Source organism: Cyrtonyx montezumae, unplaced genomic scaffold (genome assembly GCF_038088225.1).
Source record: "Cyrtonyx montezumae isolate F1298 unplaced genomic scaffold, pur_monq_1.0 scaffold_7, whole genome shotgun sequence".
In the NCBI taxonomy this organism is placed as follows: Eukaryota; Metazoa; Chordata; class Aves; order Galliformes; family Odontophoridae; genus Cyrtonyx; species Cyrtonyx montezumae.
The window spans coordinates 3189832-3206176 of NW_027072078.1; the positions used below are offsets into that span (position 1 = coordinate 3189832).

At 47.8% G+C, this 16345-nt stretch overlaps 2 protein-coding genes across 2 annotated transcripts in view; both read left to right on the forward strand.

Moving 5' to 3' along the window:
- The window catches only part of ABCA12 (ATP binding cassette subfamily A member 12), a 72314-nt gene extending 69640 nt beyond the window's left edge, over positions 1-2674 (forward strand). Inside the window, exons 53-54 of the mRNA XM_065751381.1 lie at positions 627-764; positions 2001-2674. Of these exons, the coding sequence (XP_065607453.1) occupies positions 627-764; positions 2001-2120 (258 nt within the window). The 3' untranslated portion in view covers positions 2121-2674. The remainder of the gene's footprint in view (positions 1-626; positions 765-2000) is intronic.
- Positions 2675-12002: 9328 nt separating this feature from the next.
- Positions 12003-16345, forward strand: part of BARD1 (BRCA1 associated RING domain 1) — a 35561-nt gene continuing 31218 nt past the window's right edge. The window contains exons 1-3 of the mRNA XM_065750927.1: positions 12003-12125; positions 12193-12290; positions 14492-14637. Coding sequence (XP_065606999.1) covers positions 12003-12125; positions 12193-12290; positions 14492-14637 — 367 coding nt within the window. The remainder of the gene's footprint in view (positions 12126-12192; positions 12291-14491; positions 14638-16345) is intronic.

A 16345-nucleotide genomic window follows, 5' to 3' on the forward strand; every position in this document is an offset into this window, starting at 1 on the left:
CTTGCTGTACACAGAGATCCATGCTCTTAAAGTGTAAGAAATTCAGACACACGCACTTGTTACAGCTCTCAGCAGCACTGCCCAAGGGTTGGATTATCCAGGTTCCTTGGTGGCTTAAGTAACCTCAGCCAAACAGCTGCAGCAATCCTGCATTTGATTCCCAGGTGACCCTCTGTGCCTGTGACTGGTGCCACTGAAGCCTGGACTGTATGCAGATGCACTTTGTATTAGGAATTAGGTGGTCAGGGGCTCCTAGTAACAGGTAACTATTAAACCAGAGTATAACTGAGTCAGAATCCCACCCATCACGTCTGTAGCCAAATTGTTGCATTAATCAGAACAGCAAACTTGGAGCTGAAAATGCTATGGTAACCTTCAAACTTCCATGTCCAGGGCTTATTTATCAACTCCCAGTCAAAAAAAGAAAAACCTAAAACTCCCAACGAGGAAACAGCAGTCAACTGCAAACAAGAATCGTTTTCACCTTTAGGGACCAGAGCACAGAACGCGTCCTCTGTCCCTTAATTCTCCCCTGGTTTGTGTCCTCTGTGCTTCCATCTTCAGCCAGGCAGCTTGCTGTTTGCAGTCAGGCTCCTGACTTCACCCCACTGTTGCTGTACCCGCAGGATCGTCATTTCAACATGGTGGAGTATCATGTTCCAGTCTCGGCAGGAGGGGTAGCAAATATATTTGATCTCCTGGAAGCCAGCAAAGAAGCCTTCAAAATCCGGCACTTCTCAGTGAGTCAGACGACACTAGAGGAGGTAAGGAATTAAAGATGTGTGGCTATCCATTTTGAGCTGTTAACAGACTGATGGTTACACATAATGGACTGCTGCACACAATAGACTACATTTTAAAGGGATTTCCATCTGTATTCCTCCTGGGGATACTTTATCAGTACTGTTGCCTCCAGTTACCCATGCTGGCGCTGAGAAAACACACAGAATGCTGCCTGTAGCATAAAGGATCTGTTCTTCCTTGTCAGTGCTGATTTCAGCAGTCTCAAGGATGAAGATGAAGGGCAGGATTATGAATCACCCCTGAGCTCAACACTAGGCATCCTGGTGACAAATTTTTCCTACCTATCATGGAAATGTGTTTGATTTTTATTCTTCCTTGTACTGTATTTGGATTGTAAGTTCATGTAGCATTACTCCAACCTTGGCTTTCGTGGCATGTTCCTTCCATTTTCCCTTGGAAGAACATTCCCGCTGGCATCAAAACCTTGTAGGATATCCCTCAGCTGAAGGGATTCATAAGGATTTATCCAGAACAGTGTTCTGTTGAGTGTCAGCATCTGATCTGTTAGCTCTGCCCCAGAGACGGGAGGAAAAAGGCAAGCCCTGTAATCTGATAAATTGTTGAACAGATCTGGGGGAGAAGGGAAGGAGCTCTGCAATATTGTTTTAATGAGGGGCAGTGGTTGTGAGAGAAACCAGCTGACAAACAGCTGGAAGCCCAAGTCATGTTTTGTGAGAGGGCTGCGTGGATTTTGTGTATGCAGATGTGATTGCAGGGCTCCAGAAAGAATATTTTATGTATTCATTAGAAACTGTTCAAACAGACTGTTATATGTGATTATATATACCTATCTATATAATATGCAGCTGCGCCTGTATAGATGTCAATTATATATAGACAGATAGGTTTATAAAGTAATAATATAGATGTATTACACTGTAATCAAAATGAACTGCCACATGGGGGTATTATCTCACCAGTGTTTTGAAACATGAGCTGCAGGACAAATAGGTTCTGCAGGAACGTCTACCTTTGCGTTCCCAGGTGTCCATTCAGCAGTACAGGAGCATGCATGCACTTACTTACATTAAGGCAGGAGAAGCACAGCATTTGCAGCTCTCAAATCCGGTGTGAATCCGCTCCTGAGCGCTCTCTCCAGGCTCAGCCAAACGTACAGCTGTTCCTCTCTTCTTACGCATTGACACCGTCACTTCTTTATGCTGTCACATACTGAATGGTATCCTTTAAACTTGCAGGTTTTCATCGACTTTGCTAAAGATCAAGCAGATCCTGATGGCACGGATGCTGGTCCCGATGTGACGTCGGACAGCTCTGACACCTGCAGCCAAGCTAGCACCATAAGCTCCATCTACTGAAAGGGCCCTACCACAAGGGATCATACGAGCTGGGGAAAAGAGCTCTTGGGGCTCTTCCAGTTTCTTCCTGTTTTCTATGATTCTAGGATGGTAGGCATAAAAAGTCACAACTTCTTAAAGTACTTTTGTGATATGCACTTACGTTGTTACTAGGAACGTGGTAGGCACTTAAGGCTGGCGTTTGGTTACAAATCAGATGGATCTTTTCACAGGTTTTCTTTTTTTTTTTTCTCCCCAGTTCTAGTTGTATGATGACTTTTATACCTGTGAGGACTTAGTTGTCATCACCTGCTCCTGCTGGCCACAGCCATTTGCTTACGGGAGAGATGGCTGTGACGGAGCAGAGGAGCTGCTGGCAGTGCAGGGTGTTTGACAAAGCAGCAGCCCTGTGGCTGCCCGCTGAAAGCCCACACTCCCCTTCTTGCTCTGCAGCAGGCTTTCCGTTGCTTCGTTTCAACAGGTTCCCCAGTGGTGAGGTAGGGTTCCCGGCGCTGCTCCGCCTCACAGGGGTGCTGTGAGGGTGTAGGTGTTGTGTACTGAGTTGCACGTGCCATTGGTGGTAATGACATAAAGCTTTTCTGTGTGTGTGGGTGATGTCAGTACAAATATAATTATTGTAAAAGTCGGCTCTTCCACTGATTTCGGTTTATTGCAGCCCTACGTGACACCCTGAATAAGCCCTCAGCTCCCAAGCAGCTCTTGGTGCCCCATGGAAGACCGCTCCACCAAACCCGCCTGCTTTCTCCTTTTAGTTGGTGAAGAATGCTGTGCAACAGCTGTGCTTGTTACATTTGAGCCAGGAGAAACTCTAGGGGAAGCTGCGATGCCTCATCTTCCTCACCCTGATCACGAGAGGAGTGTTAGCAGTTCAGGCCCTGCGTGATGCTGAGGCTTGCTGAGACAGTCGCACAAGGAATGGGCGCTGTAAGTGCCGAGGCTGCTCAGGATTTTACAGTGGGATGCAGAAGTTCAGGGAGTTCAGCTACTGCGAGGAGGTCCCGCGTTCTCCTTCATCTCAGTGTAAACTTCTTGCTGATAGCAGGAGGAGTTTTACTGTGGATTGAAGGTATTATCAAGCCTTGAATTATGCCTCAAACCTGCTGGCTGTAATTAAAACTTGGGACTCAGCTTCTTTCCAGAACGCGTTTGACACCTGCAGTTTGTAACTAACTGCAAATGCTGCCCAGACATCCATTGTGCCTCCGATTATTACGTCTGCAGCTCTGAAAAAGCTCTTTTTTTTTTCCCCTCCTCTCATTTTCATTGCATATCTTACACGGATCACAGTATAAAATTAAGCTTTTTCTCTAATGGAGGGCTTGTGCTGCCTGCAAAGGACGCGGAGCATGAATGCCAATGATTTAAATGCAGCCTTGTAATACCAATCAGAGTATTATTTTATTATGTCGATGGCTTTGCAGCCGCCAGTGAAAGATGGATCTTCAGGCTCCGTCCAGATGTACTTTACATTTAATTGAGGGAGACCGATACAAAACTATTCTTTTGTCCCTTTAGAGCCTGCTAATCAAAAAAAAAAAAAGAGGAAGTGATTCATTGGAATACTCCAGCAAGTTGCAGTGTAATGGGGTAATATAGAAAGAATAGCAAAGAGCATCCTTTGGATTTCCACCCAACTCTGGCATTAATAGAAACATCTGCTTCATGTGAAATGTGTCACAGCCGTGATATACGCTCTCCGGTTTCAGTTGCAGGTAAAAATAAAACATCTGCTCTTGCAATCAAGTCTGCAGGTATTGGTCCAAACAAGCAAAAGTTTAGGTACTTAAGGGAATTTAATTGAAACCTGTGGAGAAGTAGTTACAACTGCTCGGGGGGGGTTGAAGCATCTGGCAAGTAAGGCTGTATGAAACATCACCAGGGGCTGAATTATCATTTTCTGCCATATTACAAACTCCCCTCTGAGACTTGTAGATTTAACCTGTCCTTTTCTAAGGTAGGACATGCTCCAGGCTTGGCTCCAGGACAAGACATGTGGAAGCTAATAACATCCTACCTCTGAAAGCCAGCTCTGAGTTTCTCATCACCCCTTGGTCTCCCCAAGGAGGGCTTGTTCTGGTTGCAGGATGGAAATACAGATCCTACCGCTCAGAAAATGACTTTTTCAATAAAGCCAGGCAGTCAGCAAGCCTGGTTCTTTCTCTTGGCCCGAGCATGGAGCTTAAGATCACTGAAAACATTGACCTCAGTGTCCCTGGAAGGGGCAAGAGGAGTGCTCCGCATACTACTGCACATCACCTCGCTGCGAGTGAGAGATGAATGCTGCAGCCGGAGGAAAAGCAAGCTTTTCATCTCACTTCTTTAATGCAATCTCACTTCAGCCACCCTAATAACCTTTGTTCGAGGCAATGGGGAGCAGTAGTGCCCTGTCAGCGATCACATGGCCCGTATGGGTTAATTGGAACTGCACGGACTTCAGCTGAGCTTCATTTAAGAATGCTTTAAAATATTAGCAACACAAGGTGTACACAGTACAACACTAAACATTGGCCAGGGGGTCAAGGAAGGCCTTCATAATTGGTTGTGTGGATTGCGAGATGGATTTGAATCAATTTTGTAATTGGAGATGCGGATTAAGAGACACCGACTCAGATCTCTGTCCCAGCTGTGCACTGCTGGTGAGAGCACGGCAGTTCTCAAGCCTGATGCTTGCTTGGCTTCAGCCTCGATGCACGTGGCCACCAAGGCCAGCCAGGGAAAGCTGTCTTGTAGGGCCAAATCGATCAACGGTTCTCACAACCCCGATCACTAATGTGAATATTAATTGAGGGTCTAATAGGATTTCCTCGTCTTTTAAGGAGAACCACAGCAGTGGTTTTGTCCCCACAGTGGGGTCAAAGGAAGGAGTCCAGGTAAACATCGCTCCGCAGACCAGCAAAGCACAGGAGCTGCTGATACCACGCGAGGTCACCTCTGGGATCCAGCGTGAGCAGGATCCTGGCCTGTCCTCTGGGCCTCAGCTTTCTTGCAGAGGCTGTGAGGATCTGGGGGTTTTTACAAGCCGAGAAAAATGTAAGCTCCTGCACCTAACAGGGGAATAGAGGGTTGTTGGATTTTGTGTGTGTGTGTGTTGGTGGAGGAAGAAAAATGGTTATTAGGTGGCAACAGCACATAGCGTGATTTTACTCCCTGTTTTTTGGAGACAACAGCTGTGATCTTGCATAGCTATAACAAAATATCTGCAGCATATTAAAGGGGAGTGCAACAGAGAAAAGAAGCAGTGGGGAATGACAGAAACGAATTTGCCAGAATTATTATTCCAAGACAGTATTTAAGTTAAAAAAAATCACTCTAATTAATTTAGTTGTTCAGGGAGAGGGAGGAAATAAGGAAGATGGCACCGAAATAGTAAGAACAACATTAGTATGGGACACGGCCAGCACTAACTTACTGTTGGCTTTGCTCCTCATGCAGCTTGCATATGCAGTGCTGGTAATGAGGGAGGATGAGCAGCCCTCACGGTGCTGGGGACAGCCTCTTTGGGGGCCACACCACCCAAAATAAGCCTCCCCAGCTCTCTGTGGCATGGGGGGAGCCACAGGAGGCCCTGAGTCACCCCAAAGGGGTGTCGTTTTCAGGAGAACTACCAGCCCTGTGTCAGAGTATAATCCTGTGGCAGCTGAAAGTCAGCACATGGCAAAACGGGAGTAGCCACGAGCAGCCCAGGGAGAAGAAAAGCCATGGCTGATGCATGTTGTCCACGGAGCAAAAATTGAAGCCTGGTGCCTCGCCACTGTGCTCTGTCCCAGGGCTGCACTCCCACTTCATTTCTGATTGCTGATTTAAAAGACTATTGGAAATGGGTCATCACCAGGAAGTGCGATTGTGGAAGCTTCGTGCTGGGAAATAAATCAATGATGGTTCTCCCCCAGGTTTTAAGGCCTAAAGCACCAATCTGGCCATCCACCCCAACCTCCAGTTTAATGCAGGCACCTGAATGCCAGGCAGTGGCTCTGTCACTCAAACAAGCATTTGGATAGAAGCAAAACATCTTTTGGAAAGAGATGAGCTCTCCCGACACCAAAGAAAGAAACAAAGGCGTGCACCTTCAGGGCACGAGGGAGGATTTATGGTAACGTGCACAAGATAAAATCCAAGTGAAGACAGGGTAGTAATTGAGGTTTTTACCTCCATTAGGAGGTCAAGGTGAACTCCCAGCCCCTCTGCTGTCCCTGTCCTAGCTGCCAGCTGAAGGGGCTTCACACAGCTGTGGGCTTTACTGTGCAGCAGGGGTTTCACACCCAGAGCCTAACAAACAGAGGTGCGTGCAGCGCGGGATGGCACGCCTCCTCCATATCCACAACCTGCTGGGTTATTCCTGTGCAAAACAGCCATGAACTGAAGTTAAAACGATACCAGGCAGACTGAAATCCAATTAAAGCAGATCCCTCAGGGCTGCACATCCAATTAGCAGAGCATCTTTAATTACACCTGCGATGTTTCATCGACCTATGCAGAGAGGACCTTGAGCGCAGAGCTGCTGTCTGCTTGGTGACCCATATCCATGAGGACTGCTGAAGATTTCTAGGCAGCAGTGACTGGTGGTGCTTTAGTACAAACCAGTGCTTGTTGTCATTTAAAAGGAAAGAGAAACCAGCAACCAGAGCAGGCAGGTTAGGGCTACCCAGCTTGAGATTTAGTTAAACAGAGCCTCTTCCTAGCACCTTACTAAAGGCTGTTCTCTGACTCGAGAAACTAATACCTTTTCAGAGTTGCTCACCTTGCAGATGCTGCTCCCAACAGAGAGGCAGCAGTGGAAGGCTGTTTTGTTACCCGGATGCTCTATGAACCACACCTGGTGCTTCCCAGGGAGCCCTTCTTTGCTGGGTGGCTGCAGCAGGCGCTGGCAGGCTGCAGCTGATCCTATCTCTTGCTTGAGCCGGGTACCCTAATCCCAAGGGACTGCCTCATCTATCCTCTGCTCGCAGTAGAAGCAAGGCAAAGGAAAAACAAAACATTTTCAGCATTTTAATAGCAATTTTCTCTACCAGGTGATAGCTGGAAAGCAACTAAGGTTCAAGTGATTCTGAAAGAGAACAGATTTTTACCCTCCTCGGGGCAGAAGGGTTTCCTTCTTGCAGGGTCAGAGCATTCATTCCCTGTTGCCAGGAACCTGGAGGCTGAAGCATTTGAGTTCACTTTGGTGAGAAAACTGGTGAAAAACAAAACAAAAAATGTGTGTATTTTCAAACCAAATCTCAAGGGATGCTAGACATGTGGGAATTCTGGTGTCACTGCATGAAGCACAGGAATTCAGAATGCCTTTTCAGCCTCATTCTTGAGTGTAACACCAACAAGCAGTGCAGGCTCTGAGCCTTGGCCCCAAACCTATCCAAGCCCATAGTCAGGCTGCCCTGGATTGCAATGGGCTGCAAGACCTCATCTTGTTCCCTAAGAATTCCTCTCTAAAAGCCTGTCAAAGAGCACACAAAGCTGACAGAGTCTCTTCTTTGCCAGCTGTGCACCAGCCTGAGGGTTGGTGTGTGTTAAAACCTCACAGATCTCATTTTAATGCAAAATCATCTCAAACTGCACCAAATCATGCCATCCTGCATGGTGCTGATAGGTGCCCGGAAGCAGGTGTTTCACACGTCTTCACATGCTCCTTCTCAAGCGTTTCTTTAAATATCTCCAGTGTCAGTAAGATGAGCAAAATGGGAGACCTTGATCTTAATCAGATTAACAATCACCATCCGTCACCGCAAAGCAGGCTGCTGCGCTGCTGAATTCCTTCTGCTTCAGGAACTGGGGAAATCAGAGCTGCACCTGAGCAACCCGACAAACAAGGGCGGCTCGAGGCTCCCCAGGAAGGAGGAGGAGGAGACCGACTGCTGGGGCTGACTTCTTTATTCACTTCTTTATTAGCCTTCAGAGCCTCCCTAGGAATTATTATAGCTTCCCCAGGGAGTGCAGCACTGCGAAGGGAGCATTTGCTCACAGAGTGATGCTTCGTGCTGCAGTAACACTGTGCAAATGTGGCACCCATTCCCTCCCTCTCCAGGGCAGCAAGGCTCTGCTCCTTTAACCTGCTCTCCACGTTTTCAGCATTTGAGACTCCTCATTACAGACTCAGCAAGCAACTTCTTTTACCCAGAAACAGCTCTTTGCCACGCATGGGTGGATGGCAAAGGCGAAGCTGGCAGGCTTGTTAGAGAGCCCCTGGATGTCAGTCAGAGGTTTGCTGGGTTAAAGGCAGCCTCCTCCTCAGGGCTGGGCTGTAAACTGGGATTTGCAAAAATTTGGCAGGATTAGGGGACACCGTGGGGCTGCAGCAGTGAATGCTTTCAGGGGAGGCTTGGGGATGGACGTTAGCCTGTGTACACACATCTACTCACATACAGCAGCAGAGGCAGCACAGCCGAGGATGCAGTTTGAGACAGAGCTCATATTGCAGCGATGGCAGGAATCCCAGGTGTCAGAAGGACATAACTCTGCCAGAGAAACAAAAATGTAATTACTGGACGAGCCGGCGGGGCAGCAGCCCTGACCCGTGAGACAACAAACCCATACAGCTCCTGTGGAGCCTGATGTTAGTGATTATTTTTCTACTGTGAGTATCCTACATGGGGTAATTTCCATGCCTGAAATCAGCTCGTCAGAACAGTATACCACTGCTTCCTGCATTACGTTAAATGGCAGCAATGGGTGTCATCCTGGGGCTGCTAGAGGTCTGTACTGCTCTTCGGCCTCATCCTGATGAATGGAAGCTGTTGTGTTTCACTCCCCCCGCTGTGCCCCCTTGCTGTTCATGAGTTGTGGCTCAAGTGGGAGCCTGGACTACGTAACAGAGCTTGGAGTCCTACACGGTTAGGAAATGTCTTAGAAACCAGGTAGAAGCACGGCCCCGCACCCAGGGATGTGCAAAAGCCTGAGGTTGTGCAGGGAAGATTTTTGGGGGAGAACTTTTGTTCTTGTAAGCTGCAGCTTGAAGCTGGACACGTTGTAAATAGGGATCATTAATCAGCTGCTCAGCAGCAAGTGGCTGCTGTTAGTTAACAGCATAAATCACGGGGAGTTGTTACCATTTTAATGTGGGTTTATAGGGATTACTAAGGAAAAAAGTAACCCTTACCTATTTAAAACATACATTCCCATAGCTGCTAGCACACAGAGCCATGCTGGGGTGTTTGCTCCTAGGTTTTTCCAGGAAGCTTTGAACCCAGGGCTTCACCATGGTTCAGGCTGGGCACCTTGAGGCACCCGAGGGAAAAGCAAGAGGTCAGGTCCCCAGCTCAGGGCACGGGGCTGCTGCTCCCTGTGCATTGCATCCTCCTAACTCTGTGGCAACACCACAGTTTTCCTTTCTAAACATTTATTCGTTTATTTTATTTGCAGCTCAACTCTGGGTCACATTTTCAAAAGGGAGTGATTTTAGGATGCTGAAGCCCTCTGCTCCCACACTTGGAAGGAAAGCTGAACAGGCAGGGAGCACTTTAATTTAAATTAAGGCAACATTACCCGCACATTTCACACTCTCCCAAAATGCCAGCTGCACTCCGTGCTGCCCTGTTTCCATGCCCAGTTTTGGCTCCATTCAGGCTAAAAGTGGGGCTGAGCCACCCCTGCACCACAGCAGCAGTGGCATCATGCCCTGTGTTTTGTGCCTGGGGCTGCCAGGACCGCAGGGATGGAGCTTTGCCCCTATCATCGAGTCCCCATCCTGGGGTTTGGAGGAAGCCACCTGCCTCCAAGAGCAGTCCTCAAGGAGAGGAAGGGTTCTTGTTAAAAAGACATGGCACTTTTCCCCCCAGACACGCCTGGTGCCCACGGTGCCGGCAATATGTCTCATCTTGATGAAACCGGAGGTGCTGAGCCCTGATCGATGTCGCAGAGCAGACTGCAGCCAAAAGGCGAATTCAAAAGTGAGAGCTTCAAAGGGACGCTCGTCTTCAAAAGAAGATGTGCAGGGGAAAAGGGAATTAAATCCTGACAAAGGCGCCCTGACAGAAATGCTTCTGTGCTCTCTCCACTTGGGAAAAAAACACAACAGCACATCACCCCAAGAGAAGGCTTACGGGGGTGTGAGCGGTGCCCACGGAGCTTTCTCATGGGGTGGGATGGTTGTGCAGGGTCTGATCACAGCTGGCAGCTCACAGCCCCATAACCCTTCAGTACAATGGCACCTGATGTGGGGGTTAGTCCTGATGAGGAGTTGGGCGCTGGTATTTGGGAAACAGTCGTCTGAATATTTAGAGGATTGATTTTTGATTTCAACTGAAGGGGAAACAAAAAGAATGTTATGTTTGGGGGCGGCCCAGCCATTTCCAGGAAGCTTCATGCTGGAAGGATACCTTTGAAATGAGACTCATGAATCTGATGTAAGGAGAACGAAGGTGATGCTGCACCCACAGCTCGGCTCACCGCTGCCTATCACCATTAATTGCCTCTGTCATTTTTAACCCATGTTTTGTGTGTGCCTAATGGCCATCCGGCCGGGGAGAACTTCACCGAGCATTAAGCCAGGGCTGAGGCTCGTGTTAATTATAATTGGGCTATTTATAATAACACTAATATAATCATGATAGTGTAATAGGACTAATTAGAGTGCGGCTAATAATAAGAGGGGTCACAGTACAGCAGCTCTGGCACATTAGGAAATCTGCACCCAACTTCTTCAAAGGCTTCCCTGCACTTTCATCCTTGCTCAAAGGTAATCCAGCAACCGAAAGGTGCCGCAGAGCTCCGCCTTTTCCTGAGCACCCAGGCTTGCAGCATGCCAACCATATGTCTGACTCTGCCTGCTAGCAGATTGCACCAAATATTTTCCTTTCTCATCGTGGCTGAGCAAACAAACACCATCTGCGGGACTCGTCGAGGGAAATCCCGGTCCCCTGCACGCCAGCGGGATGGGACGCCAGCTTTGTGCGACTGCCATGTGGCTCTCGGTGCCTGCCCTCTTCCCCAGCCGGTGACGAATCAGGACCTTGCCTTCTGTGATCAGATTCAACCAAAACCATCACATTACAGGAATGCTGGATCCTTTCGGAGGAGGCTGAGCCAGGCTGTGGGACAGCATGTCGGTTCTGGTGGCTGCACGAGGGCAGGATGGCACGTTTTTTGCTCCGTCTACAACTATCTTTTGATTTGTTAGATTCACCCACGCTGCCAGGGGCTTTGGGCAGCTTGCAGCATGCACGTATCCTCCTTTAGCTGAAGCCTGCTGGTACTTTTTGGTCCTGTTTGGAGCCCAGGGTGTGCGGCTGATGGGGTGCAGCGTGTTCCCTCCTCAAACCTTAATCCCTTAGGGAACGAAACAGAGCTCCTGCTGATTGCTGGGCCCAGGTGCAAACTGCTTGTCACTCCAGTCAGATCTGTACGAGCGGCCTCTGGGTTTAGCAATTCACACAGAGAGAGCAGGAGTGATGAACCACAGGCGGCTGCTGCCTTTAATTAAAAATGCCATGTCTAACACCAGCAGATGTTCCTGCTGTTGAAACCTCGACTAATAATTTAACGCTGTGTAATGCAATGCTGACTGCGCTGCTTAGTCTGAAAGCCTAATAGAGGTTTTTTTTATTATTAGTGCTGTTTCCTTCTGGGGATCAAATCCCTCAGCGTAGGTTTGCCATGCTTCAAAATGATGCAGCAACACGGTGAGGATGCTGTCCTTGAACAAGTAAACGCTCTTACGATGTCTCAGCACCATGGAGGCGGACAATAACCGTATTTCATCCGGGGGAACCGCAGAAACACCTCAGAGCACGAAATACCACAACACCGCTGCGGACGCCCAGCCCGGCACCCATCTCAGCCCTACCCGCGCGCGGGAAACGCCGCGGCCTCCGAGCAGGCGCCGCGGCCGCGCGCACAGCGCTTGGCGCATGCGCAGTGGCGGCGGGCGGGGGATTCGGAGTGGCGGCGGCGATGCGTGAGGCGCTGCGCGGCCGCTCCGGCAACAGGCCGGCCCCGTGCGGCCAGCCGGGCCCCGCAGCTCCTATGACGCGGCCCTGGGAGCGCACCCGAGCCGCGCTGGAGCGGTTGGAGACGGCGTTGAGCTGCTCCCGCTGGTAATGGGACACCCCCCCATCCCCCACGTCGCGGTTCCTCCCCACAGGGCCGCGAGCCTAACGCTTTGTTTCCTTCCTCTGCCCGCAGTGCCGGCGTGCTGCGGGAACCCGTGTCCCTGGGGGGCTGCGAGCACGTCTTCTGCCTGTAAGTAGCGCCGAGGTCGCAGCGTGGGCTGTGAGTAAACAGTCAAGCATCTAACCTGGTTTCCAGCTCTTTTAACCCCTCCCCCACCTTGTCCTATCGCTGTTAGGTTGTATAAAAACCCGCTTCTCTTCCTGCTTACAAGTTCCCTCCCTTTGGGTTGGGCAAGCCCAGTTCAATCCACTTTCCATAGCAGAGTGCTGCAGTCCTTCAGTCATTTTCACAGCCCTCTTTTGGACCTGCTCCAACACGTCCTTCTTGTGGTGGTGGCCTGAGAGCTGAACGCAGTTCCCCAGATGGAGCCTTAAAAGGGCAAAATAGAGGGGAGAACTGCTAATACTGTGCTTGGAACAGGGGAGGGGCAAGACCACTTCTAATTTCTGCTCATAAGCCAGTCTAGAGATGAAGCCCTGCCTGCAGGATGTTAAAGTTGTAGTCACCATGCCAATAAATGTGGAGGAAGACTTGCTCTCCATACTGGCAGCCTGTGTACTCCTCGTCTTTAGCTGCACCTTTCTACTGGAGCTTGGACTGCTGTAGGCCTGAATACTAAAACAGTAGTAAAAGGTAATTTCCTGCTTTTGTAGGGCTGATGACAGGGCATATCCTCTCAGCATCTCTTCCCAGCGGAATGGATCTCAGTATAAATAATTTATTTCCATCTAGACACATGGATGGTTGCCCAGTTTTGGCCCTTAATTGCTGCAGAACGTTCTGCCTTCTGGAGCAGTTCCTTGTTTCATTTCCCTACCTGCCCAAGGTGTACTTGGGGAAATAAAGTAATCCCCAGAAGCTTTTACAAGGTGCTGTAAGTGTGCTCGTATCTGTCTTATGAAGTGATTTTATGAGGTGTTATGTGCATTGCTGGAGGGTAGCATTACAGTGGTTTAGTAAGCATAACTATGTCATCAGGTATCTGAGGCTTCGTGGTTTTATATTGGATAATGCTGGCATGTTCTAGAGAATGAATTTCAAACCCACTCTTAGAAGAATTCCTTGGTTTTAGAAAAAACTGCCATGGCATCAGACGATGATGATTGATGAGGTTTGCATTGATGAGGTTGGAGGTTTGAGGTTGGAAACAGGAGGCAGTAGGGTTCTTAAGAATACCCCAGCAGCTCTTCTGTGCTGCAGAGACACTTGTCTTTATCCCAGTGGTGGTACCCAATCCGTTCTCCTTCCTGTGTCCAGCCTTTTAGTCATCAATTCACCATCTTTTGATGGCTGAGTATTGAATAGCAGCTACTCTTTTATGTTAATTTGTTCACAGACAAGCTTGGCAGGACATGGATTGGACCTGCAGTATTTCAGACCTGAATTGTTTCTGATCCATTGCTAAAGAAATATCTTTGTTAACATACCTGGGAAGGGGTTAACATTGGATGGCAAGAGCTGTAATGGTGCGTTAAGTGAAATGTGTGGAAGTAATGAAATGCAGTTGTCAGATAACACATAATGTAACTGGTTCTCTCTCAGCATGGGATTTATTATGAGCAGGGATATTTATCAAGATTCGTTCCTGCAGTTTTGTTTGAGTAACTCTAAGTTAGTTACCGTTACTGGGTGATGAGCGGAAAAAGCTAACAGCTAGAAGTAATTAGGACTTTCACACAATGACATTTCCCTGTGTTTCTTTGCGCTGCCTGCTATAGACTTGGGAGGCCTGAGGTCACTTCGCTGGAGAATGAGAGATGGGTGATTCTTATCTTTGCTCAAAGTGATTTGTCTGCATCACCTGGGATACACCAGAGCCAAGAGCTGTACGTCAGCCTTTGTGGTGTGAGGACATGGGGGCTCAGTGCTGAGGTCCCTTTGTGCTCCGAGAAGGCTGACTGAAGTGCCTGATGGCCTTTATTTAATAAACCTGTTTCTCCCCCAAGTTGTCTTTTGTAATCTAGAGACAAATAGCAATGGAACTTCAGCACACCTTGAAAATTTGGATCAAACTGTGGCTGTAAGAGTCACGTGATATAACCATGACAGCATCCTGGCAAGGCACTGAGCTTAGCTTGCTTAATTATGGCTTGTCATCTTGCCACGATAAGGATGTCCTCTCCTGGGCTCGTGACTAACTCGCATTTGCTTCACAATAGCGGTTTGTCAGTGTAAAGCGAAGAGATTCTCTGTGAGCATTTGGCTGTGGAAAGCCTATATGCAAGTACAATAGATACACTGGATAATAGATTTTACTTTTTGGCTTTCAGATCTTGCATGAGCGACCATGTTGGCAAAGGGTGTCCAGTGTGCCACGTGCCAGCCTGGGTGCAGGACGTGCAGATAAACCGTCAACTGGATGACATGGTCCAGCTGTGCAGCAAACTGCGGCATCTCCTGGGTGCAGGCTCCTCAGGTAAGAGCAGCTACAGGCCTCTGACAGCCATTGCATCCAGCCCGCCGTGTTTTATCTCGTGTGCTTTGTAGAGAATGAGCAGTGCAGCTCTGTTTAAGATTCTGAAAAGCTGTTACGAGCCATGTTTGGAAAACTTGATGTGAGGAGAGCTGTCTGTATGGATTGCTTGTTCTTCAAATCTGTTTTACTAAGAAATCTGCATGAGCGGGTTATCCATAATTCATTAGAATCTGTCTTTCAAAATTAGATGAAAGTAGGATGTATTCCCAAGTCACGTGGCAGTTAGTTGAACACACCAGGGGCACAAGTTGTCATATCTTGTGCTCCTAAGGGAACACAAGTGTGTAATATCCCACAGTATACACTTCTTTAGGAGGGTCCATTAAGAGAGATTAATATGCCTCTCAGTGATTTGCATGCAAAGGTGTGCAGTAATAAAGGTATCCCAGTAATTCTCAGTTTTGGGTTTTTGCACACAGAAAACCTCTGCTCTCTGCCTAGAGAGGGGGCAAGTCTTAATTCATCGTTCTATCATTTTTCGTGTTTGGACTGAGAAGCGGGCTCTAGATCAATGTTTACAGTTCTGTTTGAAGCTGAAGTTGTGAATTAATGTGGAAGCTTGCTTTCCATCACACGCTGTCTTTGCTCTCTATTAAGCATCAGTGATCTTTTGGATGTTAGGTAATGCTGTGAGAAAAAAAAAACAGTTAATTGTGATAAATGATTTGTATACATAGGTAAGTGAGCACCCTTCTAACAGTTGCCTCATGCTATGGCAGATCGATGGGTGCTGTAGCTTCAGATTTTTGAGAGCAAATCCTTTGGGATGTTATGTCACTCTTCTTTATGGCAAAACTTTCACTTCCCATAGGCATTTGTCTTGAAGTTAAAATATACAAAGGGAAATATGTTTGAGTTTGGAAAATTGGGCTCTTCTTGTTTAGAAGTTGCTTCCGTGTTCTTATGTTGCTACTTCTGCCTTGATGACAATATTTTCTTCTCTCCTTCTTTTAGAAGGTCATATTTTTATGTTCCAGTAAAGGGAACAGAGTGAAAATCAATTCTCTATGAAGGAAAGGAAAAGACGCAGAAAGAAAAGCAGTTGAAGTGGAAGTTGTTTCATACATTTGTTTTTGAATGTCTGAAAAGGTTAAAGTTGAACCCCCTGAAGTTCCATGGTGCACGGGAGGATGGATCTTGCCTGCTATTCCACTGGGATAGAGGACAGCTTTCTGCACAGCTGTGTTTGTTGTAAGAAACAGTAGCAAATAGTTCAGGAAAGGTTGCACAAAACACATTATCCTTCTCTTTTAAATTGAAGGGAAGCACAACAGGTGACGGTACAGAATAATATGATGGGTATGACTGGGGAGATTGGGAAATAAGAGTGTGGGTAGAAAATGCAGGCTATAGGTAGCAAATGCTGAATCTCAAAATGAATTCATTAGGGATGGTACAAGAACGAGCAGTGAAAAGGATGCATCTTTACAAGGATAGTGGGAATCTGGCTGGCTGGTTTCTTAGATGGGGTATTTGCACCTCAGCCTTCAGTTCCTGTGCCTGCACTCTTTAGTGTTGCCAGGTCCAAGACCTCTTGAGAATTGTGGTTGATGGGTTGAAAGGCTCAGTAGGGATCACTTTAGCAAAAGCCACTGAGATACTTGGAGACTAGCTTAAAAAAAAAGACAGGTGACTTCCTTTGGGAAGA